Genomic DNA, 26,401 nt, shown 5'->3' with positions numbered 1-26,401 from the left:
GGGAGACAAACCATTGACTTTCGATCAACTAGGATTCTGGTAACCATTCTGATAGACGATTCTCAATGAAAATCAAGTTTTTCGTTTTCGTAATTGTTTCATAATAATGCAATCAATGCCATGACACACACAAACACAAACACTGACACGCACACACACACACACACACACACACACACACACACACACACACACACACACACACACACACACACACACACACACACACACGCACACGCACACGCACACACACACACACACACACACACACACACACACACACACACACACACACACACACATGCCATATGTATTTGTAGGGATTGCTCCACTTTTGTGGTGTGATGCAGACATGGCATATTTTAGTACAGTTGAGTCACACAACTTCAATATGCACCAGTAAACACGTTGGACACCAAAGAAGGTGTTGGACACATTTGTGACATTGCTTACCATGACACACAGTTGCTTTCTCCCGTGCTATCCTCGGTCCAAAAGGGTTCATCAATGAAAATGTTAAGGGCAGAATGCTGTGATATAGAAGGATACCATAGTGTTGTAACCGTTAGCTATTTTAAATGACACTGTATTAAATTGCGTGGGAGGTCCTGTCAGGCCGAAACCAAATCCCCTCCAACAGATTCCTGAACATACTGAGATGCTTTGAAGCAGCAGGCCATGCCGGAATGAACCCTACATCCTCATAGACATTATGGTGAGAATAATGATGACAACAATAACGATCCTTCCTGCTGTTTCTCCCGTTGGACGTGATTCAAAGTCAGGATGAGGAGTCAGCCATGATGTCAGCCGTCTGGGTGTGTGTGTACACACAAATAGATGTGTGGCATGGATCTTTGTGGGCACCTGGCTCTCACCTTGAGTTTCATTTATTAGTGTTTGTTCTAATGACATCATGCTGGAGTTGGATTCAATGCGCTACAAGTGTGTGTGTGTGTGTGTGTGTGTGTGTGTGTGTGTGTGTGTGTGTGTGTGTGTGTGTGTGTGTGTGTGTGTGTGTGTGTGTGTGAGTGTGTGTGTGTGTGTGTGTGTGTGTATGAATGTGTGTTAATGTGTGTGTTTGTGTGTGTGTGCGGGTTTTTGTCTGTATGTGTGTGTGTGTGTATGTGTGCGTGTGTGTGTGTGTGTGTGTGTGTGTGTTTGTGGAAACGGGAAATAAAACTGGCATAGACCCATAGACCCCCAACTTGTTACTGATCTTGACGACATTCATGGAAATATCTGTGGGTTGTATCATATGCTGTACTGTGTGCTGTGTGCTAATATAATTTGTATATTATATTCCATCCTACTTAAGTACTATTTTGCAAGGACTAAGCCATGCACACCATGCACACCATGCAGACACATTGTGAAATGCAGCATGACAACTCCTCCATGCATCGTGAATGAGGCTTGTAGTGAGATTTGCCTATAACAGACGGACCGCCTCCTTCCCATTGGACGCTGTCGACTCGAGGGCGTGGCGAGGAAAGATGAGAGTTGCGAATCCATGCCCTTACTGGGAAGACATGGAGCGCTCTGCGCACAGTGTGCTCGAACCAAGTAGAAATCCCTCGAACTAAACGTACACATTTACCGGGGTATAGAAATAAGTGCTTTGAGGAAGTAAGGAAGAAGGGTGGACCGTTTGAGGATGGAGTGCGCATTTGACGCACAGAACCTGATCTCCATTTCTTTGAGGAAAATCCAAAGCTCCAGGACGCAGAGAGGAGGCATCAAGCTCCACAAGAACTTGCTGGTAACGTATGTACTCCACAACGCCAGACAGTTGTACGTGAACAAGAACTTCCCTCCGATACAAAAGACACATCAGCATCATCACTACGAGGATGTATCCACGGCGTGCCAAGAGCAAGACTACCTCGAGCTGTCCGGGAGCTTTACGGAGTTGTCTGACGACTTCTACTGCAACTTTGGCGGGCACGACTCGGACACTTGGCACTGCGGAGCGCACCAGCCGAGCGGCCACCCTGCAGAAGTGGCGCACCAAGAGGCGCCTGCAGCCTGCGCCTTGGTCTCTGTGACCGACTCGTCGGACGTCATGGTGTCCGATGCCTGCTGGAGCTGCTGTAGTGCGGAGAAGTCTTCCTGGGACTTACCGATAGTTCACACGCAGTCCAACCAAAAGACCGTGCTCGACTTGGACACGCATGTGGTGACCACCGTCACGAACGGATACTTCCACTCTGACTGTTGCGCGCAACCAAAACAACCAACCCAAGGCGCGCAGTGCTTCAGTAAAAAGCGTAAAGTAGACACAAGTTATTATTTTGTTGATCCTGAGTTCTACCTGCCCGACCTGGGGTCGCTGCCGAGCAAGAGGACGCGGACTGATGAAGACTTGCAGTCCGATTCGGAACACTTGGACAGCGCAAACATATCCAACATCATCTCTGTGCTGGGCTCCGGAGGACTGTCTGAGTTCATGAGTTGGCAGCATACGGACCTTGAGCAGATATTCGCATCTCAAACTATATGTCTAAAACAGAAATTGTTATCGGGCAGTGGTTGGACGAGAGCAATTGAAGCATTTTGATGTGTCAGATATTTGATTTTGTATAGTTTCCTTACAATTGTTTAAATTAAAACACAACACTGCAATTCCATATTGTGTGCCGTTGAACAGTATTGGTGACTTGTGGTTCTGAGAGTGATCGTGTCCTTGCTGGAGTCTACTTTTGCACATAAGGCTACTATTTTCATACTCATTCATTTCCACTTGGCCTTTGATTTGCCACACAATAAAAGATACTTAAAAATAAACTGGACCAAGTGTGAAACATTTGTTTGGAATGTTTAATTTGATCATTGTCTGAGTTTAACATGTATATAGTGAAGAAGACGATGGGTTATTTCACATAGCACTATATACACAGTTGTAGCCTGTATGCATGTTTGAAGGTGTTGGACGAGCGCCATCATGTGGACAACACGAAAATGTACACCCACCCACAATATTTAACGAGTGCCCCCATATTTATAACAGAGCTGATTTTTAATCCCTCAATAGTAGGCCTATATACTGACATGTCGATGCACTTTGCGCACGTTCACTGAAAGCCATGTTTTTATTTGATACACACAAAACCAAAATCTCCGTCGCACACCTCGTCAAAGTAGTCACATATTCATAGTGGAAGCATGAGTGAAGTGAACTCGTCTCGTCCCAACATATCCTTCCTCAGGGGGCGGAGACAGGACACAACCCTGGTGTTGATACTATTCTGCTCGGTCGTCCTTGAGACATGTCAGCCGGGGCTTCAGAACATGCACACGAGACCCACCTCCTAAGTGCGTCCTTTTGAAGACATGTTGGGACATTTTGTTCGCGCTGCGGTAAGTGAACACGCCGTGAATGTTTGAGGCGGTTGGTTCGTTTATTTGCCCTAGCAGTGTTAGTAGCAGGAGGGGGTTTGTTATGAGGATTCGAGGTTAAAAGGGGGAGGAGCCCTGCACAGTACACACACATTTCACCCATGTATCGATTAATGTATCGACCGATTGAACACTTCTGCACTCGGGTACCCTGTCACCCCCTGTGATCGTTGCCACAGAACACATAGCCCGAATAGCAATGCGATAGTATGTTCAAGACTGCTGTCAGATCCACATTGGGTGTATGCCCTGACCAGCATCCAGACTGCTGAGTTTCTGAAGCGCATGTGGATGACTGCTACGGTCCGGTTATTGCCGCGTTTCCACTGCAGGGTGCGGAACGGATCGGATCGCAAAGGTGCGGTAGGGAGGGGGCGGTATAGCCCAGCTCAGTTCCGAGGTCGCGTTTCCACTGCCGACAGTACCCTTGGTGGTAGGCCGGATGTCGATCGCCGCGGCAGCTACGTAAACATCGTAAACAACGTCTTCCTCCCCAAGAATGCAGACGAACGTCTCCACCTCCTTGTTCGCCCAAGCAAGCTTTTTACGCGACATGTTAATTGTAAAGAATAATACCTCGAGGCTACTGTTTGTTTGTTTTTATCCCCGCGTCACCCGGAAGTGACGATTCTGTCGACCAATCAACGGAGGGGGGGTGTAGCTAGAATTTCACGGGACCCTTTCAGGCGTCTGGTCTCGTTTTGGGTACCGCAACGGAGGAGTCCCGAGAATGGGGCCGGAACGGGTACGGCAAGGTCCAGGTCACGCACACTTTTGGCGGTGGAAACGCGACCCGACCCGCACCTTTGCGATCCGATCCGTTCCGCACCCTGCAGTGGAAACGCGCCATTACGTTGTATTTATTGACAGAACAAACAAGAGGCCTTCAGCTGACTGCTAGGCATTCACTTGTGTTTATGTCAGCATGCCGCAATCGGGGGAAGATTATGCCCGTATAAAGTAATGCCAATGATTCATAACGCGTATTTAGGGCACCCTTCTATCCCATTAGTGAGCTTAAGCCTCGGATATTATCGATGGGCCTGCAGATGATCGGAGCCAACAATTTGTGGACAGTTTGAGTAGAAGAACAGGAACCTGCCTTTTGTAAGGTGACTTGGTAATATATCAGGATGTACATCTTCAAACTACATAGCCAAATAATGATGGCAAAAAGTCAAATTATTTTATGAATCATTTTACAGTGAAAAGTAAGAAGTGAGAAGACAATTTATTTATTTATATCCTTGATAAACAATTCTTTAAAATATAGCAATCAATGGTAACACAGACATTTGACAAAATGAGTTATTCTCAGTTTCAGATCACAAAAAAAAAAAAATAGAGAGTGATGTTTGATCGTGGGTGACCTGGCCCATTACCAAAGCTCTATGAAGTAGACGCATAAAAATAACCGACAGAATAATCAACCCTAGAAACAAACCCTTTGCTGCAGCCCCACTCATCCCACCCCCCCCCCCGTCTGTTATCTATCACAGCTGCGGCCGGGCCTGGGGGGGCATTCAGCGCGCCGGCTCAGACCGGTGGGGGTCCACCACGTCCCAGAGAGGTCAGTGGTGACCCAGGAGGACCTGCCCAGGCTGCCCGTGCCGCCGCTCAAGCAGACATGCGAGCGCTACCTGGCCATGCTGGAGCCCATCGTCAGCGAGGAGGAGCTGGAGCACACGCGCCAACTGGTGGCCGACTTCCTCCAGGGAGGAGTGGGGGAGAGGCTGCAGAAGAGCCTGGAACGCAGGGCCAGGAAGACGGAGAATTGGGTGGGTGTAGGGTATAGGGTGTGTGTGTGTGTGTGTGTGTGTGTGTGTGTGCGTGTGTGTGTTGTGTACAATATTGGAACCCCTTTGCGTTGACTAGAATCTGAAACAGTTTGTATGTTTGTGAATACGCTACGAATTCAGGTTTGATATTTCCTATTCTGTTGTTGGTTGTTTTCTGCAAAAATTTTATTTTTTATTTTTTTTTAATATACATTTGATGTGTGTGTGTGTGTGTGTGTGTGTGTGTGTGTGTGTGTGTGTGTGTGTGTGTGTGTGTGTGTGTGTGTGTGTGTGTGTGTGTGTGTGTGTGTGTGTGTGTGTGTGTGTTGTGTGGATCTAAACAAGGAACATCAGGGAAGGGTTCTGGGTTTGATCCCCCATCAAGCCCACCACCATGTATTTTTTCACATGATTCCTAACTCATCTGAATTCACTGAAAATGAATTTATTCAAGGAAATATAAAAAAACTATAAGACAGCAGATAGTAGTACCAGAGATCTGGAGGCCTTGCAAAAAGTGTGTTCATTGTGTGTAATGGTCCCCAGCTCTCAGAGTGGTGGATGCAGTCTGCCTATCTGGACTGCCGCATGCCGGTGGCCGTGTACACCAGCCCTGGGGTGGTGCTTCCCCGCATGCAGTACCGCGACCGCCAGGGGCAGATGAGGTGAGGGACCCCTATACCAGCAGGGCTCCTGTCACCACCACATAAACCCAAAGCCATTGTAGTTTAACTGGGTTGTAGTTTAACACTATCATTTTGTGGTTATTTTAATGTTTCTGAATTATTATTTCACATTTGATTAAGATTATAGACATAATTGATTTAATGGCCTAATGAATTAATGAATGAATAAGATGATTGGACAAATTAGACCCAAATATGGTGGCGGTAACAATCTATAGAGCTAGTCCTAGCTGTTAGTGGATTGAAGGGAAACAGACCTACACACACGCACACAATCACTACATCAATCACAAATAACCGTTTTAACACTGAATAATTAATCATATTTAATTTCAATTGCATTCAAAACTGACATTATACGATTTGAGATTCTGGTTGATTCCCTCCTGAAAGATTTAAGTTTACTTTGGTTTCTAAACGATGATCGTGACCGCGGTTGAACAAGAAAGGTGTGTCGAGCTCAGCCCTCTTTCAGCCGGGAGGGACGGTGGCTTTTCACTGTAGCAACTTCGGAGCGCCACTACAAAAGGCATAAGCACACGCGCTTTTGTTTGCATTGCTGCCCTTGAGAGAGGTGCTCTGGGAGGCCGCTGTGCTGAGAGGTAACGACGAGGGCTGGCTGAGAGCAGAGGGCCAGAGAGGCGCTGTTTACGTTTGGTGTGATTCATGCTCCAGGGTTGTGAATCAGCTGGACCTGCGCGTCAACCTTCACGCAGACTAATCCTGTTCCTCTCGCCGGCTATTTTCAGCGCTTTCACAGCTGGTAAACATGGCTGGGCTTTTTCTGACCACTCTGACCGGTGGGATATGCTATGAACAATGTGGCACAGCATAGCAACACAACACAGGACATATTAAACGCCAGCAAGTCGGTCTCTGATTTCCACCTTGAATATACCATTAGCAACTAATACTTACATATTATTAATATGAATCTTATAATATGATGCCCAGCTCATTCATTACTGAAGATGTTCCCCTGTCTCTCTCTGTCTTTCTTTCTGGCTTATATATATATTTATGATGTATAATAATATTTATTAATAATTTAATCTTTGGTAGGTTTGCTGCAAAATTGATTACTGGCATCTTGCAGTTCAAAAAGATGATTGACAGGTATGTATTACAACCAAAAACATAAACATAAATACACCCAACACACACTGGTGCCCAACATGAGCCCTGAATAACGTGAGGGTCTGTGTCCCAGCGATACCTTGCCCCTGGAGTACCTGAGTGGTAAGCCTCTGTGCATGGACCAGTACTACCAGATCCTCTCATCCTGCCGGGTCCCCGGACCAAAGAGAGACACGGTCGCCAACCACAGCAGTGGGAAGTCCTCCCCGCCCACACACATCACCGTGGTGCACAACTTCCAGGTACACCAAATGCTGCTGTTCTCCTTATTATTCTTAATAAATGTGACATTTGGGAATCTGGCAATGCTTTGATCCATCCGACTGACATGATCTATTGGTTTAAGATACAGTATACAGTGGTAAGAATAAGTTTATGCACCCATGCTAAAGTAGACTAAAACTAGGAATAAAAAAATAGCCCAACATCATCACATACCCTTCACCATACCTAGAGTTTGGTATGGTTTTATTTCAGTTAGCCTATTAGCTGGTTTGATTTGCATTGAAAAATCCTTAGGCTAACTAATAGCTAGGCTAACTGAAAAGAACCATGCCATCTCTAGGTATGGTGAAGGGTATGTGATGATGTGTGGCTATTTTAATTCCAAAGGCCTAGGTGACTTTATCAGGATACATGATATCCTCGATCCATGAAATAAATGGCATTTAAAAATAAAAATCTGCCTGCCTCTATGGGAATTTAACATAGGGGTTCCTATACTTATCCACCCTGTTTTTTTTAATGAAGAACACTTATTTATTTACGATATATTATTCATTCACAAAGAAAATTAAAAGGTTGTATTTTTCCTCATTTGTTTTGTTAAGGTATTAAGATCAATTTCCAAAAGATGATTTTTTTTATTTCTCTTTTCCTCAACTTTAGCATGGGTGCATAAACTTATTCTTACCACTGTACATAATCATATAAAGAATAAGCAGGTAGTGGTTGGGGATCCTGGTCAGGGCTACAGCAAGACCACCGACAGACTGGTATGAACCCAGAAACTCCTAGCTGGGGGTCAAACAGCCTGTCCTCTAGTCCCTCCTGCTCCCCCAAACAAAACAACGTCCACACAGATCCTATCTGGCGTGTGGATTATTATCTGCTCTATCTGAGATGAAGAAGAGCCGTTGTATGACGCCACAATGACTGCGACCCCCCTCAGTTCTTCGTGCTGGACGTGTACAACAGCGATGGCTCCCCGCTGACGGAGGACCAGATCTACATGCAGCTGGAGAAGATCTGGAACTCCTCCCTGCAGACCAACAAGGAGCCGATCGGCATCCTGACGTCTCAGCACCGCAACACCTGGGGCAAGGCCTACAACAACCTCATGAAGGGTGAGGCTGGGCTAGGGGTGGGGATGAGGTGTGCGGGGGTGGTACCTTGGGACGAGCCGTACAGGTGTTTGACTGAAATATGGAAGCGATTGAACTCTGTGGCGCCCGTGATTGATGCCTTCATGCGTTTGTGTCCTAGATACGGCCGCGGTTAAAACTGTACCCTGCTTTTCTCTTTTTCAAATCCTGCCACCGCCTGAAGCTTATCGTAGGGGTAGACCGCAGACCAACACCTCTCTCTCTGCAATTAACTTTTTAATTCTTCACGGTTGTGCGCTCCGAAAGACAAAGAGTGTGGAGTTAATTTACATCAAATAACACCGTTAGCACCCTTAGCACCATTAGCAAGGTCGCACATTTCAGAAGCACTGTAAGGTTGATCTATGAAGCGCAAATAACTACCCTATTCCATAAACGACTCATCTACATTTAGGGCATTGAGCAGACACTTGTATCCGAAGTGGCTTACAATAATTACATTTGTCAGAAGAAAGAGCAACAATATATTGCTGTCGGTACAGTAAGGATGTTCATAGAACCAAGTGCTCGCTCAGTTAACCCATTCTCCGTATAAATCAAAGCGAGCTACGATAAGATGCTAAACAATGCTAGGAAATATTATTAAGCGAGAGGACGAACAACATAAAATAAGTGTGCACATTATGTGACCGATTATATTAGAAAAGCTCTTAAAAAGTATCATTGTAGTATGCAATAACCACAGCCTGGCCCAATGGCTGACCCTCTGTACCTACCGGCTGTCCACTGCAGACAAGACGAACAAGGAGTCGGTGCGCGCCATCCAGAAGAGCATCTTCAGCGTGTGTCTGGATGCGCCCATGCCCCGCGTGTCTGACGAGCTGTACCAGAGCCGGGTGGCCGCCCAGATGCTGCACGGCGGGGGGGCGCGCTGGAACAGCGGCAACCGCTGGTTCGACAAGACACTGCAGGTCAGCGACGGGCTCACCTCAGAATGACATTCAGTGGAAGGTGCTGGGGGGATAATATTCACACAAAGCTCTGTCTGCGGGCTGGCGCATAGGGATGGAGTGTAGGGCTGGAGGGTAGGGCTGGAGTGTAGGGACGGAGTATATGGATGGAGGAAAGATAATCAGGGATCATTATCAGGGAAGAGATGCCCTGATTGGTCAGGAATGAGCTGGAAGCGGTGTGAGATCTAGATTGGCTCTTAAATAGGCCTGCACAGTAGTGATGGGTCGGTCGCAAACGATTCGGTCAGACGAACGAATCTCGAAGGGGAACGACGAAAACTGAATCCCAAAACAGCTGGAGGCTTCAATATCATGCAAGCACTTTATGTTTTCTTTTTCTTTTGTTCTACATCACAATTGCTTGCTTTAATAAAGTATTGTTTTTACTACCATAACGTTCTCGTTTGGTCAAGTAGGGAATTCGCACAATGGTGCTGCTGCTGCTTGCTTACGTGCTTCACTGCTTCATAGCGAAACTTGGAAGACGCCATTTAATTCTGCACCCCATTATGTCTTAAGGATATTTATGATAAAAAGGCACGTATGTGCTTAATATATGCTTAATATTTACACTTAACATGGGTTATTTCGCAAGAACATTAAAAAGTAGTAGGCTACATGCATGGTGAATTGGTGATTAACATTTATTCCATAATTTCTGATTCCCTGCCAAATGACATAACAGACCATCTGACTTAACGAACGAATCAAATTGAACGAATCGTGATAGAAGTGAACTGAAAGAACTGATTCCTGGAAAATAATAGTTTTTGCCCATCCCTACTGCACAGTCTACCAGAACATATATTCCACAGAGCATTTCACAGACTAATGGCTAACAGGTGGCTGTGTAATTTCTTACAAATTAGACTCGAATATAGCTTTTAAATTTTACCTACAGCATTCATCTGCTAAATGATAAACATTGTAGGTCTATTTATTTCATCAACAACCTATTTATTATTTTACATTGGATTTAATGCATTATTTGTCCATTTCACTTGCATATCCATTCTATTGCTAAGAATCTAGTAATCGGCTTTGAACAGAATATTTCGTTCTGTTGTTTCCTATATTGCTACAATCTGAATTATCCTGTCTCCTACGGATGTGAACTATTAATAAACACTTTTATTTAGATTATTGTGATTCGCTTTTTGCATTCGTCAGTCAAGCTGCTCTCGGTCACTTACAGCAGGTTCAAAAACGCCAGCCTTCGCCTTGCATGACCTTGCCCACCTTGTTAAGCTCTTCACCTCTCATCCATCCCCTGCTCCGAGCACAGACTAATACTCAATAACCTTAGTTCTGGGTTGTTTGAATTTGTTCTGTCTCATTGTGCTTTGTTACTACGTTGTTCTTTTATTCATTGGCGTTAGTAGGTGTGAATGTGCAGCACTTTGTAACTGTGTATTATAATAAGTATAATAAGTGTATAATAACAAATACTTACTTGCGTGCGTTTGTGAATACCATCCCAGTTTATCGTGGGGGAGGACGGAACATGTGGCCTGGTCTACGAGCACTCCCCCGCTGAAGGCCCGCCCATCGTCTTCCTCATCGACTACGTTGTTCAGTACATGTGAGTCACTATGTTTCAAGCATTAGCCCTTTCATCCCGTTACCACTGCAGAAGTCCCCGGAGATTTTCCAATAGCGTGATTTTAACCCATTTGGGTGCGGTCTTCGTCCCCAGGCAGCAGCCGGACACGCTGCGTTCCCCCATGGTGCCCCTCTCCATGCCCCTCAAGCTGCGCTTCAACATCACCCCAGAGGTCAAGAGGGACATCGAGAACGCCAAGCAGAACATGAACATGTACTTGAAGGCTTTATAGTTGTAGTACGTGAACCTGTGTGTGGTGGGTTGTGGACCAAGTATGTGAGCATGTATGTGGGGTTCACATGTTATAGTTGCAGTATGTTAACATGTGTGTGGTGGGTTTTGGTCCAAGTATGTGGACATGTGGAATGAGTTGGACGCAGGAATGAGTTGGTTAATTCGTCATCTCCGTGAATCTCCTCATTAAATGTCTTCTTTCCTCTGGTAGGATGGTCCATGACCTGGATGTGAAGGTTCTCGTGTTTTCACATTTTGGGCAAAACGTACCAAAACGACACAAGCTGAGTCCTGATGCGTTTGTACAGCTGGCGCTGCAACTAGCCTACTTTAGGTGAGAGTAAAGCAGTGTTCTGAACCTCTTTCTACAACAGTATCACTGTCTATTGGTTGTATGTTCTTTAAACACAAGTTCTACCAAAAGTCACACTCTTTTTGTTTGATTGCAGAATGTATAACATGTGCGGCTCCACCTATGAGAGTGCTTCCTTACGAATGTTTAAATACGGGAGAACGGATGCCATCAGGTCGACGACGATGGATTTGTCCAAGTTTGTGATGGCCATGGATGATCCAGACAAACAGGTGGGGTAGAGCAACACAAACTGTTTTAGTACCTGGATGTTCAGACCAAATCCAGTCCCTCCCTCCCTCCCTTTTCCATTCAATGACCCCTTCTCCTGCTTCTCAACAGAACACAGAGAAGATCGCCTTGATGCGCCAAGCAGTTCAGACCCACCGGCAGACGACCAAAGAAGTAAGGCCTTGGTCTGACACCAATGTCCACGTTTCGAGTCACTGAGTTGACGTTACAGCGCTTCTGTTTTACGTGTTTTTGATCAGGCAATCTACGGTCTAGCCATAGACCGCCACCTTCTTGGGCTGAGGCTGCAGGCTATCGAGGACCTCACCTCCATGCCAGAGATTTTCATGGACACCTCCTACGCTGTGGCTCAGCATTGTCACCTGTCCACCAGTCAGGTGGGTGATACTGCTGCTTGCTCTTCACGTTTCATGTGAGGTTGGAGATGTGTGTCTAGCCAGCCACCGGCAGGATCAGCCGTCTTGTGGCTGGAAGCTCCCCTGGATTTAGCCAGAAAGGTCCTCAGATGGGAAGACACGAATGTCTAATGATGTCTCGATGATGGTGTGTCTGCGCACTTACGCCCCGTGCCCACTACCTCCGTCAGTTGTCCGTTGCCCATTGACTTTGAATGGGGACGGTCGCGCAATGCATTGTGGATCCGTCCGTTGACTTGGAGCGTTCGCCACCGTCAAAAAGTTGAAAAATGTTCAACTTTTTCGGCCGCGACGGATCCGTCATCCAATCAGATCGCGTATGCAAATTTAAGCACTGTGACGCGACTCGGGCTCTGACGATACTGGAAAGCGGGAAAGCGGGTCATCTTGCCTCGCAACAAGCAGGAAGAAGCGGGAAGAACCCGGCGAAGCGATTTGATTGGCTGACGGTTGCCTCTGCAAAGACTACTCCCCCATCCGTCAGCCACGCCTTCCCACGTCCGTTGACTGACGGTGCAGTGGGCACGAGGCGTTACTCTGGATTGAGAAACCTCCCAGATCAACTCCAACCCTACTGTCTCAAGCGGGATGCCCACCCAAAGCAATGGCTGACATTATGTTCAAACGCATATCGTAAGCCTTATAACATAATTGCCTAAGTCATATTTGGGCCATTTTGTAATATCGAACCCAACTCTACTCTCCTAACGCTGCTGATTCACTGTGTCTCATTGGCTACATCCTAAGCCAATCAGATTGCTTTTTTCATTCCATAATCACCAGGCATTTTTTATGCTAAATACAAGATAAACCTTCAAATATGACTTAGGCAATTATGCTATGAGGCTAAGGAAATGCAAACTTATATTTATAATAATAATGCTGCTGCTCCTTATGATGAAGATGATGATGATCCTCGTAATAAATTTTTATTGAAACTGACCTGAAATTAATCTTAATGTACTCCCTCAATATTAATCTGCATGTCCAGGGACATGCTATTGAATCAGCTGCAGCTAGAGCCTAAACGGACGTAGACCCCATGACCTCTGACCCCTGTGTCCCCATCAGGTGGGCTCCAAGACGGACTGCGTGATGTGCTTCGGCCCCATGGTGCCCGACGGCTACGGCGTGTGCTACAACCCCATGGAGGAGCACATCAACGTGGCCATCACCGCCTTCAACAGCTGCGAGGAGACCCACGCCGCCAAGTACGGCCGGGCGGTGGAGAAGGCCCTCCTGGACATGAGGGACCTGCTGGACCTGCTGGAGGCCCCTGCGACCTAGAGACTTCACAGGGAGGGGGTCACAGGACCCCCGGTGGTGGTGGACCCCGGTGTCCCTACTCTTTACTGTAAGACGGAGTTAACGTCTAGGCCTGCCGTCGCTGGTGGGAACGAGGTATGGGGACTGCAGGGTACGGGTGAAGTGTTTCCCCTGAGGAGGGTGAACCCAGGGCACTTTGTTATGGAGGGGGTCTACGGTTCTATTACCCCCCCCATTCACACCCGCAAAAATGCACTGCGTTAATTATAGAAAGAGATGATGACAATCGAGCTTATTTTCTTATTGATATTTATATTTAGATTGAGTGCTCATTGAGTGTTAATAAAACAGAGGTAACAGATAAATATATATATAGATTACTTATTGTTGTTTTTCTGTGCAGAAAATAGATTGACTATTTCAGTGCTGAACCGACTGTGCTTCTGAATGTAACATGCGATTGTTTTGCTTCTGACATTAAGCAATAAATGTTGAAGAAATGTGCGTGGTCATAAAAAAATAACCGATCCGTTCATTGAATCTCTCACAAGTACCCTCTTATGTTGCAAGTCACAAAACTTGAAATATTGAGAAATTTAAAGCTCCAAAAATACACAAAAAACGATTGTTTTTCTTCACAGCTGGTATAAAAGTCACACAAACGTATATTCGGCCTTGAAGCTTCCTGTGGCGTGCAGATAGTCTCCGTTGAACTCCACCTCGGCCATGTTCCCTGAGGAACGCCAGAGGAAGAGCTGAGGACCCTTAAACACAGTGGTCCTCAGTACGTTAATGTCCTGGATCTGAGGACGACAACAAACAACAGGGGATGGAAATCAAAACATGATCAGGGGTTCAGAGGTCCATAAACTCCACCACCAATAACAATCGCTTTCATCTGACGATCCACGTGACCGGGCGTGGCCCTCTAACTTCAGGAGACTCCCGTTGAGGAGACCCAGCAGGAGGTACCGTGACGTAGGTGGTCTGGGTGTCGCTGGCGAGGAGCTGAGGGCTGATGTTCAGGGCCTGGATCTGGATCCTCGCCGAGGGTGGTCCGTTGATGAGCACCCGGCAGGTGTGGTTAGTGCTGGACGTTGTGGGGTTCTGGAAGACCCCGCTGGAGGAGAACAGCTGGACGTCACAGTCTGTGGGAGAGACCCAGGGGATATGTATATGATATATGTATTAATATAAATGGGGCAGCATCTCTTATGGTCACACTTTGCATTGAACCGTGTGTGTGTGTGTGTGTGTGTGTGTGTGTGTGTGTGTGTGTGTGTGTGTGTGTGTGTGTGTGTGTGTGTGTGTGTGTGTGTGTGTGTGTGTGTGTGTGTGTGTGTGTGTGTGTGTGTGTGTGTGCCTCCGTGTTTATGTTAGTGTGTGTTTGGTATATCGTTTCTAATCAAATCGGCCACACATTGCATTGAACTTGAAGCTAGTGTGAGCCTCCAGAAGTGGGATATCTCACGAAACCTATCCAAACACCGTAAAGCGAATCTTCCCTCCACTAAACTCCTGAATGACACCTTCTCATATTCAGATACAAGCACGTCGGACCGAATTAGTAAGCTGCTCACTAGCGTACCCTGGTGGTGGCCCCGCTTGGAGTTCTTGCGGGAGGTGTAGGAGAGCAGAGCTCCTTTCCCGACGCTCATCAGGATCTGCCGCAGCAGCAGCACATTGCCCCTGGTGGTCAGCTCGAGGCCCTGCATCTGCCCACACTTCTTCACCAAGGCCAGACGGTCGAAGAAGAGCACAGATTCCCCTTGAGGAGAGGGTGTTCAATTCACAGGATAATACTCACTCATAATTCAACATGCATTCAAAACAGCTGCTCTATCCTATGGACTCGGTTGGTCCTAAGGCACTTTCTTTGTAGTTGACCTGATATTTATCAGGTGTTTTCATTGCTTTTATCCTCACCATAAAGCTGCTTTGGATAAACAATGAAAGTAGTAGTTCTCCTCGTGCACCCATAGACCAGCGAGCTGTTCTGACCAACACGTACTGTTTTGGCAACTCAACGCCGCAGACTCTACATGGATGTGGATGACCTCATCCAGGGGCCGGCCGATGGACACGATGCAGCCTCCGACCGCATGCCGCAAGTCCAGCGTGCCGGATTCCTCCAGCAGTAACTGCCCGCATACTCCTGAACACAGGAAACACAACATCCAGCGTACGGTCACCTCTACGGCCAACGCCGTCGCTCTGCTAACCTCCTCATGATGAGTGAATGAGTGAATTAAGTTTGAGGGACGACTGACTGGTCAGCTGCGTGGCGGCGGGTGCAGCGGTGGCGTTGGGCGGCGCCGTCGTCCAACTTGGAGAGAGAGACATGGGAGGGTCCTCTATAGTGGGAGGAGCCTCTGTCCTGGGAGGGGCCTCTACACTGGGAGGGGCCTCTATACTGGGAGGATCCTCCGTCCTGGGAGGGGCCTCCGCCCGGCCAGCGATTGAGGTAGCGGCTGTGCTGGCGAAGGCTGAAGGGGTGGAGGTGAGCTTCGAGCGGGCAGGGCAGGCCCCTGTGTCGCAGCCTCGGATAGTAATGGGCTTGGGCATGTGCATGCAGAGCAGAGGGGTCAGGGGCACCGTGCTGGAGGGGCCCATGCAGGACACCCCACGGGACTGGATGCCGTACCCACAGGACACCGTGCACTGGGACACAAAAGAAAGACCCTCTCATCGGTCCACATGGAAAGCTCCCCACCGAAAGATCAAAAATACATTCTCATCCGTAGTCACCGTCATCTCATTGGACTGAACGTCCACGTCTGTAATCTACAAGACATGGACACCAGGTGTGGTCTACAAGGGGGGGCGTACCTGGCTCCACTCCTGGACCTCCCACCTGAAGGTGCACAGCTGGACCAGGCAGGGCACTGTTGTGGCAGGTCTGACCGCCGCGTGGCAGTGCACCTCGGGGACGGCGCTCTCCCTGCCGTGGACGAACTGCACGCAGGTCACGGTCCGGAGGGCCACGCCCAGGTTACACGTCACCGAGCAGGACTGGGTACCCAACACCTTCCACCTGGGCGTGAAGAGCTGGGTAACGTCCCCGAGAGTACTGCTGTGTGTGTGTGTGTGTGTGTGTGTGTGTGTGTGTGTGTGTGTGTGTGTGTGTGTGTGTGTGTGTGTGTGTGTGTGTGTGTGTGTGTGTGTGTGTGTGTGTTGGTGGGACTTTGAATGTGTGTGCATGTCGCATTAACAACACCTTGCAGGGCAGCTGTGTGTGTTACAGGGCACCACCGCTGGGGGCCTGGTAGAGGCTGCACAGTCCCCGTCCTCGACGATCTCCTCCTCTACACCCATGTCCGAGGCCCGGGTGCAGTACAGCACCCTGTTGGCCAAGCCCCCGCCGCAGGTCGTACTGCAAACACCTGGCTTGGAGCGCCACCTGGTGGTCAGGTCAGGTAGAGCCAACCTCAGGTACATTCAAGAATTTTTAAATGACGGATATAGGAGAACAATTGATAGGAGCAAGGGTTAGAAGAATCTGTCTGGAGAATGGAAACAGCAGCAATCAAAGCACGTTGTGGGCTGTGATTCTTGATAGTCAAATAATCTCTAATCACTTGCTTGGTTTTCATCGGATTTAAACATTACAAAATCTAAATATATTCGGTTTTGAGATTGTTTGAGTGCATTTAATGGATCCATTTGAAATAGTGATTAATTTATATTGATTCTCATTGTAAAATACAAACACGTGCAGTTACTCACACTGGAGGGCAGGGGGCGGTGTTGCACACCTCAAAGTAAGGTGGCGGTTTGCTGGAGCCCTCACAGTGCAGCTCAGGCACCCCCTGTGTGGTCCGGTGGTCCACGCAGGAGAACCACAGCGGCTGGGTTCCTACACAAGCGGAAGGCTTTGGTTTGGACTTGACCAGAGGTGTTTTGTGAATGAAGACAAACATTCAGACGGACGGAACTCACCGTTGCCACAGCTCCTGGAGCACTGACCAACCACAGGGCTCCACACATACACAGGAACCTGGGTAGAGCGCGGCATCAAACCAGAGCCCTTCACCTCCTGGGTGACAGGAGAAACACACAGACATGACTTTAGTGATGCATAGTGGGAGGATTGATAACAACATATCAGTACTCAGTACTAAAGAAGTAGTACTCAGAATATGTTCTTATAAACCAATCTTCATCGTGCAAGGATGGAGTAGAGCTCGAAAACCTGACTATAATTAAAATTACTAATCCAATTGCTATAATTAGATTACCATAGGTGACCTTCACAAGAGACACTTTGAACAAGCTTTGGAAGAAGGCCCTGTGGTGTACCTTCCTCTCTCGGTCCCAGCCCACAGGACACACATCCACCACGCAGGGCACCAGGTCCGAGGGCTTGACCTGCTGCTGACAGAGGACATGATCAACGGCCACCTCCTGACCTTCCTCCGGACGCACGCAGGACACGTTCCGCTGGGCCGACCCTGGCCCACACACCGCCGAGCAGAGTCCTGGCTCTGACACCAGCCATCTGGGGAGGAAGGGCTTTGAATGATCACTAAACATGCTTCATTGGATGGTAAAAGCATTGGTTAGAGGGCCAAATCTCTCTCTCTCTCTCTCTCTCTCTCTCTCTCTCTCTCTCTCTCTCTCTCTCTCTCTCTCTCTCTCTCTCTCTCTCTCTCTCTCACTCTCACTCTCTATTTCATTCTCTCTCTCTAACTCTCTCACTCTCTCAATCTCTGTCTGTGTGTGTGTGTGTGTGTGTGTGTGTGTGTGTGTGTGTGTGTGTGTGTGTGTGTGTGTGTGTGTGCCTATAATTAGGTACATATCTATACATATATATAGATGTCTACCTTGCAGGGCATGGTTGAAGGCTGCATGCCTCAGAAGCGTGTGGTGCTGAATCAGACAGACATTCAGTGACCGGGACATCTGCAACGGCTCCTCCCTGTGTTCGCACACACCTCACAGGGCGCACTCTGCTACCCCCACCACAGGAGGCGCTGCAGGGGCCAAACGTCCCCGCCTCCCACCTGTAATGCATCACATTATACCTGATATACAACGATACAAAAGGGGGAGATATATAAAGGTATGGCACTTCTATGTACAAAACACCCTTCAAATACAAAGGCAGGAATCCAATTCAAGACAACCAATCACAGACAATGAAAGACAACCGTATTGGAATCATGACCTCGGTGGACAGGCAGGGAGATTGCAGGGTGTTTGAGGAGGTGCAGATGAAGGGAGAGGAGCACACTGGATCTCCTCTAGAGGCTCCTTGGTGCTTTCATCTACACAGACAAACAAGCTCTGTTGCGTGCCTAGGGGGACGCAGGAACAAGGGGAAAGGACGAACCATTTGAACAGGTAGTGCACGTGTCCAGGGCTGTATCAGCTCCATGCATTATGGGTTAAAGATACAGTGTGTAACATTGACATTGGGCATTTAAAATGAACACTGCAGTCCAAATTCACATTACTGGAGAGGGTCGTCTCTGCCCCCTCCTCCCAAGACCCCAAGCTCACGCGGGTTGGCAGGTTGGGGACACTAAACGAATACGAGGGAAAGACCAGCCGAGTGCAACTTTGTATTTTGAGACAAGACAATTATTCTATTTTGACAATGATAAGCAACGTCCATGCTTGGACGATCAGTGTTGATCAGCTGATCAGTATACTTTTTCAATATTAAATTTTTTATTCCAGTTTATGAGGTTCCTTCTTGAAATCCTTCTGGGATCTGAGCTGCATCCATCTTTAAATGGTAAGATTTATCCGTGGTTTAGCATGCTCTGGTCATGGGAAATTTCGAAGGAGGACCAGGCTTTTCCTTTTTTCTTCAGTAAAATACTCTTTTTCTTTTTATTAAATTATTTGAGTTTCTAAGAGCACTTCCACCGGTAACAGGATGTGACTTCACCAGTAGCAGGATGTGCTATCACCAGGGTACAGATGTGACCTCACCCGAGCCACATGTGACAGAGCAGGGGGTCTTGGAGATGGACCACTCTCCCTGGGGTTTGGTTTCCTTCAAATCCTCATTTCTGATTGGCAGGTAGAACCGGTAGCTTATGTTTGGGTTGGTTTTCTCCCCATATTCTTTTCCATATTTACGATAGACCTGCAAAATAATTTTTTAAGTGTTGATTCACAGTATTAGTTTATCCACAGCTTCCTTGGGCGTTTGTTGATTCAACCTCTACTTTGGGTTGATCACTTCCACATATAAATGTGGGCATGTCTGTCCAAGGTTTAACTCCTTAAAAAAAATTACGCTTCAGCTGACACACTGTACACAGAGGCAGGTCTTGAGTCTAACTATTCATTATCTTCTGATCAGTATATCTGTGGTCCAATACCTGTATGTGAGTCTCCTGTTCTATTGGCCCTGGCAGAAGCAGCTCCTCCCTCTCGGGCAGAAGGTCAGGGGTCAAATAGATGAGGAACTCCAAGTGGCCGTCATCTAGCGGCGAGGGGTTTGTGGTGTTGAGTGACATTTTGCCTGTCCCCGACACCACGTAGCGATCTCCCACCATCACAGCTGGGAAGATGAACGACATCATTAGCATCATTGAGGTCATTTGGTTTTCCATGCTCTGCTGTGATAGCTTCTGATCCAGAGGTTGCCGGATCGAATCCTGCAGTGTGCCTATAAAAACATCCAGCAATTACAGGCCCTGATATCACCACAAAAAGCCCCAGTACTCACCCATATGGGTGAAGACTGGCGCGCTGTTCACAATAAGCACCTGCGTTGCATTCACGGGCAGTGAAAGAAAGGTCACATACTCTGCAGAAACAAAGCAGCAAGTTTTAAAATGAGTGGGAGCATGAAGCTGTTGAAAGTATTTAGCTTTTTAATTGTTATCGGGAACACAATTGCTGACACAGAAACCCCTATAAGGGTGCGAGTGAGGCTATCCAACACATCCTTAAGAAAGTGGATATAGGGAGGGACACAGTACAAAAACAGGCCTTGTCAGTCAGCAGACAGCAGCGCTACCTCTGGCCTGACCCGCTCTGTACGAGCCAGCAGTTAGACGGCAGGACGAGCCATCTCCCCCGCACACTCCGCAGACGTCATGGAGTTTCCCAGAATGCAACACTCCATCACAGCCAAACAGCTTTTTGAAAAGGGGACACGGGGGTGCAAGGGAAACAAAAAGGTGTGAATCATCAACCATGATGACGCACAAGCGCCCCGCCTCACCATGAGAACAGAAGGTAATTGCTGTGCTGCAGTGTGACTACCTGACACTTTCCTCTGAGACAAGCCGCCGTGGATCCGAAGGGAGCGGGCGTGATGCTCTCACATCGCGTTCCGTCTGTGAACTGGGACCCTCGGCTCACAATGAAGTTCTCCCCTTCTGACTGGCACATGAGGCGGCACTGCTCATCCCCTGGTGATGAGACACACAGAACAACAAAGAAGAATCGTATGTGCTGTAAATGTATTGAAGCTCCAACAACAGCACTCTGGACCAGGGCGACAGAGTCTAGTACGTGCTGAGGAAGAGGCAGCATGTGGACAGTGGCGGCGGCTCCACCTGTGATGAATCCAACGGCGGGGAGCCAGGTGTAGAGGGAGGCAGGGTTGGGCAGCAGGGCGAGGGGCTGGGGGTCCGTCTGGGAGCACTGCTGGGCCATGAAGCCCAGCTGGGTGCCAGCACACGGCTGTACGGGTGGGGAAGATAGAGAATACAAAATGTAAGGTCATTGCAACATGTATGGTTTGAGACCGATCAATGTTACAGCATAAACAAATATCTCTCTCTCTCTCTCTCTCTCTCTCTCTCTCTCTCTCTCTCTCTCTCTCTCTCTCTCTCTCTCTCTCTCTCTCTCTCTCTCTCTCTCTCTCTCTCTCTCTCTCTCTCTCTCTCTCTCTCTCTCTCTCTCTCTCTCTCTCTCTCTCTCTCTCTCAAGATCGGTCTAGGACGTTTTTGAGATGTTGTTGCCAAGCAACTGATATTGCCAAGCAACTGATATTGCCAAGCAACATGTGTCGCGGTTGCCAAGTTATTAGTCAGCGCTTCTGGTTTCTGTCAGACGAGGCTTTTCTGTACAAACCGGTCGACCTTCTGCTAAAGACCAGGGAATCCTGGCGCCTGCACGGATCAATGATTTGCAGGGTAAACAAACAATGCTGACCTATCGTGTGGATGTCCTCTGTGAACAACAGAGCCAGAAACCCCCAGGAACATGAGCCTACCCGCCGCCGGTGACAGAGGTCAGCCTCCACGTCCGGGCCCTCACACTCCTTCCCCCCGAACGCAGGTCTGGGAAATATCAACGTCAAAAACAACAACAACAACAACAACAAAGGCTGTTCTTTCACATGGAGGAGACTGGGTCCAATGGGCTTTGATTACCGCGTACCGACTCGCGTGTGACTCATGGTGTGACTCACAGCCGGGCTGTGTTCTCCGTACCTGGGGTTGTTGCAGTCTCGTGTGCGATGGCTGACGCCCCCGCCGCACATGCGGGAGCAGGGGGAGAACTCGGACCAGCTGGACCAGGACCCGTGGACCACCGAGGAGCTGAGCTCGTCGGGGGCCACGCAGCGGCCCTTCAGGCACCACTGGTACAGTGAGGAGAGGAGACGGACTTTAGATGTCCCAGATGGGAACGTTGGTGGCGCAACACAGAGTACAGGACGTTAAAAGTATTTCAAATATGATGTTTTTCTAAATGAGATTCTGAAAAGAGGAAATAGGACTGAAGATTGAGCACTTCGAAAACACCCTTGTGTTAAAGTTACATGTGATAGCTACAGAGCGTCTGGTGCTGCAGGTGAGAACTAAGAGGTATAATTTGATTGTATAAATAAGAGGACGTCTGGTTACCCTACGTACGGGAAACCCATTTGATTCCTACCTGTAACACTGTTAAATAGCGGCCCAAATTGGTGGGCGTTATCCTGGTCATTTCTCTGCGTGAGAAATACGAAGTGTGGCATGTGAGCGTGTGCATGGGTTGAATTGCGTGTGTCTCACGCCGAATGCGTGAGACTTGAGAGCCCTGCAGCACCATTATTAACATTATCAAAGGTCTCTTCAGTAGTAGGGCTACAGTGGACCAACGACAGAGCTATAAGCCTACCTGCTTCGGTCCACACTCGGTTCCGTCCAGCAGAGGAACCAGCAGGCGTTTGCAGGAGCTCTTGTCGCCAACATGGACGTGACAGGATAGGACGCGACACGGGGGCTGGCCACGGAGACATGCATTGTAACCAAGTACCATCTATGTGTTGGTTGGCTTCCCCGTTTGAAAACGCCAGCCAGTGGCTCCCATGCATGCTTGCCCCGTGTGTACCTGGTCAGGGTTGGAGAAGGAGCAGGCTCTGGCCCCGTTGCCGAAGGCGATCCTACACTGGTCGTCCACGCCGTAGTACAGGCCCGGCTTCCAGTCTTGCAGAGAGTTTCCCAGTGCTGGAGGATCGTTCACACATTGGGCCTTTCCTTCCCTAACAGCAAGATGTCACCATATTTAAGAGAATTTTAAACACTAATAAAACTGATATAACAAACTGAAACATAAAATAATCTGAAATAATTGAAAGGACAGTGCACAACATATTCACTATCCGAACACAAACACACACGCACGCACACACACACACACACACACACACACACACACACACACACACACACACACACACACACACACACACACACACACACACACACACACACAAACGCATACACACTGAGCTACAAACAGCACAACATTTCTTGAGGGGGAAATCACATATTCATTGGTGGAACTAAACGAACAGATTCCAGATCACACGTCCTGCTACAGGGGACGTGTGATCAGATGAGGAGGCTCATCAGCCCTCTCAGCAGTGTGTGTGATGTGGAGCTGTGCACAGCTGGCCGCCTCTGGGCCCAGCTGTGCCAGAGCGAGCAGACGGGTGGGAGGAAACGGGCACCTGAAGAAGGCCAGCAGCTGCTGCCGGCTGCAGGCGGACCAGGTGAGGTCCACGCTGTTGTAGCCCCCGTCAGACGCCATCATGAAGCCGCTCCTGCTGCAGGTGTTCCCCACACCGTCGTGGTTCACCCCAAAACTGGGGCGAGGGAAAAACAGGGAAGACTTCAGACTGTAAGGATTACCGTTTTCGACAAAATTTCTTTCAAACTGGGGCGACCCATGTCAAGAATTGTAAGATATATTGGATGAAATAGCTTATGTCTCTGTTCATAATTAATCACATATAATGTTTGTTTTCTTAAGAAATATAACGAGGAGCCTGTATGTGATCTGTGAACTTTTTCTTCAAAGAACTAAAGAAAAATACACATTCACCTTTCCAACACATTTTATTGTTAGTATCAGTATCTATAGTATCTATTCGTGTCGATATAGTATCTATTAGTGTCTGTATAGTATTAGTTTGAACCCATCATAAGGCTGATGCTCTATACCTATGACTGATTTCGTGTGCGATGGTGATGCCCAGATCAAAGCCTGTGTCCTCGGTGATCACGCAGCTCCAGTCGCTGGAACAGGCTCCGCCCAGCTGGGTAACGCCCCTCACCTGCTTGTTCCCGTCGGGCAGGACCAGGTCGTACCTGTCGCACGTCCCAAAACATCAGCCTGTGACTAGGACCTTGTGGGACGGCATGTGGCCCGGGAGGTAGAGCGGGTTTCCTGCTAACAGTAAGGTTGCCAGTTCGATCCCCGGCTCCTCTTAGCTCAGTGTTGAGTTGTCCCTGAGCAAGCCTTACCCTAACAGCTCCAGACGAGCTGGCTGTCGCCTTGCATGGTTGACTCCGCCGTCGGACGGTGAATGTGTGCGTGAACGTGTGCATGTTAGGCAATATGGTAAAGCGCTTTGAGTGGCTACTGGTTAGAACAGCATTACATAGAGGCAGTCCATTTACCATTTATTTACCATACGTTTGTTGACGGTGTGCGAGCGTGTGGCGAGACGAGGGACCGTACCGCGTGATGTACAGCAGCAGGTCGGCGTGTAGGGAGTCGGTGTCGTTGAGGGGGTTGATCTTCCGGCCCCAGTCGCACACGCTCCTCAGAGAAGCGGAGATGTCCGAGGACATCTGGACCTCGGGCTGCGGAGGAACGGACAGACGGCGTGAGAGACGTGCTTGGGCTCTGTGTGCCGGAGACGGAAAGTAGGGATAGAGGCTATTGTGGACGTCCTGTCCAGAGTCCAGGTACAGTAGGAGCTGCTGACCTCTGGTTCAGAGAGGATGATCATGCGCACCAGGTGCACCCTCATGTTGGCCCCTAGGGTCCGGTCCCTCAGCAGCTCAGAGGCCTGGGGGCAAACGTTCACCTCACTATTAGATTAGTTTCGCATTAGTCCCATGTAGCGCTAGTATCCCATATAGACAATCTCTGTGAGCGATTCAATCCCTTCAAATAGCATGAGGAGGCCTAAATCCCATGCTGTTCCCAGATCAGCACAACACAAGCTGCTGTTCGTTCGGTACGTTCCGCCGCATGACGTACGATGTTGAGGTTGGTGAGGACGTAGCGCTCTGTGTCCTGCTTGTGTGCGTGCTGGACGTCGGGCGCCACCACCACGAGCAGCTCCAGGTGGGTGGTGTCCTGGACGGGGGAGGACCGAGGCCAGCGCCTCGGCCCCGGGGCCGCTGGGGGAGAGTGTTCACTGTGTTGACCAGGGACTGCCGACGGTGAAAGATACAACACTAGATTTGATTCAATAGATTGAAGAAAAAGGAATGAATGGATTATTTGTGCAAAGGATGGCTGATTGCAGTGACACTAACCATGCATGCTGGATGTAGCAGGCATAGCGCTGGGATGAGTAATACTGGCTGTTTGGTGGGGTTGGGGACGGGACCTCTGAAGTGCAAACAAACAAACACACAAACGACAAAATGTTTGGGATACATTGCATTAATGACAGCAATGGAACTATTTAACGTTTCATGTTTCGCTGTGAACCAGTAAACACACAAACACACATGGAAACAAACATAGCACAGAGACACACACAAGGACGGGCAGAAAGACAGACGGGCAGACAGACAGACAGACAGACAGACAGACAGACAGACAGACAGACAGACAGACAGACAGACAGACAGACAGACGGACAGACGGACAGACGGACAGACACACAGACACACAGACAGAGAGACAGACACACAGACACACACAGACACACACAGACACACAGACACACACACACACACACACACACACACACACACACACACACACACACACACACACACACACACACACACACACACACACACACACACACACAATTTTATCATTTCAGATGGGATCAGCAGTATTTCACGTCACCATGGTCTATCCAGTGTGTTTTACATACCTCCTGAAACACTGAAGGCCTCAGCAGAACAACAGAGGCTGGCCACAGCAGTAGCAGATAGAACCACCTCATAAACACCATTTTCCCCCACACACTTCCTCCTGGTTAGACTCCGCTCGGTGAGCCCTTATGTGTCCTCAGTATGCGGTCCTCACTATTCAACTGGATAGGACCGAGGTATTGGGAAGGTTTATGTCAACACTGGGACCAAAATGGACAACTGGCACACATCATGTCTCTGTGGGAGGAGGCGTAGGGGGATCAATGATTGTTGCACTGTTTAGCTCTGACTAATGTTGCACTGGATACATCCTGATCGATTTAGACACTTGAAAAATTATTTGCCGTGTTTGTGTTGTTACGGTTCCGGGCAAAAGGAAAGGAAAACTTTCCTATTTTCAAGGATGTTGTTGTTTATATGATTGGGAATAAGCACATTCAATAGCTGTCTGTATTTTCAGTAGTTCAATGTCATGATAGGCTCCATATCGCAGTCTCAAACGCGCTTCACTTTTATTGTAATGTCATAATATAGCCACTAGATGGCAGGAATTTACAGGTTTTTCTACATCCCCGCCTATTGGATTGCATATTGTGACGATCTCTCCTTCTCTTTTGCGAGTTTCGAGCAAG

The 26,401-nt window shown here is 48.3% G+C and overlaps 3 protein-coding genes across 3 annotated transcripts; 2 read left to right on the top strand and 1 right to left on the bottom strand.

Moving 5' to 3' along the window:
* The first annotated feature begins 1,495 nt into the window (after positions 1–1,495).
* LOC132460013 (immediate early response gene 5-like protein) lies at positions 1,496–2,787 on the top strand. Its single transcript, XM_060054973.1, has one exon. It carries the CDS (start codon positions 1,658–1,660, stop codon positions 2,558–2,560), a length of 903 nt encoding a protein of 300 aa, XP_059910956.1. The 5' UTR covers positions 1,496–1,657; the 3' UTR covers positions 2,561–2,787.
* A 406-nt stretch (positions 2,788–3,193) lies between these two features.
* Positions 3,194–13,984, top strand: zgc:154046 (Carnitine O-acetyltransferase-like). Its single transcript, XM_060054972.1, has 14 exons — positions 3,194–3,360; positions 4,899–5,177; positions 5,724–5,842; positions 6,926–6,979; positions 7,074–7,242; positions 8,172–8,346; positions 9,118–9,296; positions 10,820–10,920; positions 11,035–11,154; positions 11,387–11,509; positions 11,625–11,760; positions 11,870–11,932; positions 12,019–12,156; positions 13,267–13,984. Exons 1-14 carry the CDS (start codon positions 3,334–3,336, stop codon positions 13,480–13,482), a joined length of 1,899 nt encoding a protein of 632 aa, XP_059910955.1. The 5' UTR covers positions 3,194–3,333; the 3' UTR covers positions 13,483–13,984.
* Positions 13,754–25,966, bottom strand: adamts13 (ADAM metallopeptidase with thrombospondin type 1 motif, 13). Its single transcript, XM_060054971.1, has 29 exons — positions 25,769–25,966; positions 25,194–25,269; positions 24,913–25,055; positions 24,635–24,718; positions 24,385–24,509; positions 23,865–24,011; positions 23,372–23,506; positions 22,750–22,900; positions 22,537–22,641; positions 21,867–22,015; positions 21,647–21,713; positions 20,985–21,111; positions 20,689–20,837; positions 20,441–20,561; positions 20,147–20,227; positions 19,797–19,978; positions 19,402–19,558; positions 18,629–18,758; positions 18,285–18,464; positions 17,761–17,959; positions 17,401–17,497; positions 17,188–17,317; positions 16,679–16,861; positions 16,291–16,495; positions 15,732–16,122; positions 15,473–15,616; positions 15,050–15,229; positions 14,434–14,609; positions 13,754–14,264 (listed from the first exon to the last, which is right to left on the bottom strand). Exons 1-29 carry the CDS (start codon positions 25,847–25,849, stop codon positions 14,115–14,117), a joined length of 4,245 nt encoding a protein of 1,414 aa, XP_059910954.1. The 5' UTR covers positions 25,850–25,966; the 3' UTR covers positions 13,754–14,114.
* Between the last annotated feature and the right edge of the window lie 435 nt (positions 25,967–26,401).

Source organism: Gadus macrocephalus, chromosome 6 (assembly GCF_031168955.1).
Source record: "Gadus macrocephalus chromosome 6, ASM3116895v1".
In the NCBI taxonomy this organism is placed as follows: Eukaryota; Metazoa; Chordata; class Actinopteri; order Gadiformes; family Gadidae; genus Gadus; species Gadus macrocephalus.
The sequence above is the reverse complement of the archived record's forward strand: the minus strand, read 5'-3'. Positions and strand labels throughout refer to the sequence as shown.

What these genes read in the sequence shown, in the direction of transcription:
- LOC132460013 (XM_060054973.1), top strand. Translation starts at nt 1,658, where the DNA reads ATGGAGTGCGCATTTGACGCACAGAACCTGATCTCCATTTCTTTGAGG.
- zgc:154046 (XM_060054972.1), top strand. Translation starts at nt 3,334, where the DNA reads ATGTTGGGACATTTTGTTCGCGCTGCG. An exon ending in TTCAAAAAGATGATTGACAG is followed by an intron (nt 6,980 to 7,073) that starts GTATGTATTACA and finishes TCTGTGTCCCAG; the next exon opens with CGATACCTTGCCCCTGGAGT. An exon ending in TGGATGATCCAGACAAACAG is followed by an intron (nt 11,761 to 11,869) that starts GTGGGGTAGAGC and finishes GCTTCTCAACAG; the next exon opens with AACACAGAGAAGATCGCCTT.
- adamts13 (XM_060054971.1), bottom strand. Translation starts at nt 25,849, where the DNA reads ATGGTGTTTATGAGGTGGTTCTATCTGCTACTGCTGTGGCCAGCCTCT. An exon ending in TGCTACATCCAGCATGCATG is followed by an intron (nt 25,056 to 25,193) that starts GTTAGTGTCACT and finishes ACTCTCCCCCAG; the next exon opens with CGGCCCCGGGGCCGAGGCGC. An exon ending in GTCTCAGAGGAAAGTGTCAG is followed by an intron (nt 20,562 to 20,688) that starts GTAGTCACACTG and finishes CTTTTCAAAAAG; the next exon opens with CTGTTTGGCTGTGATGGAGT.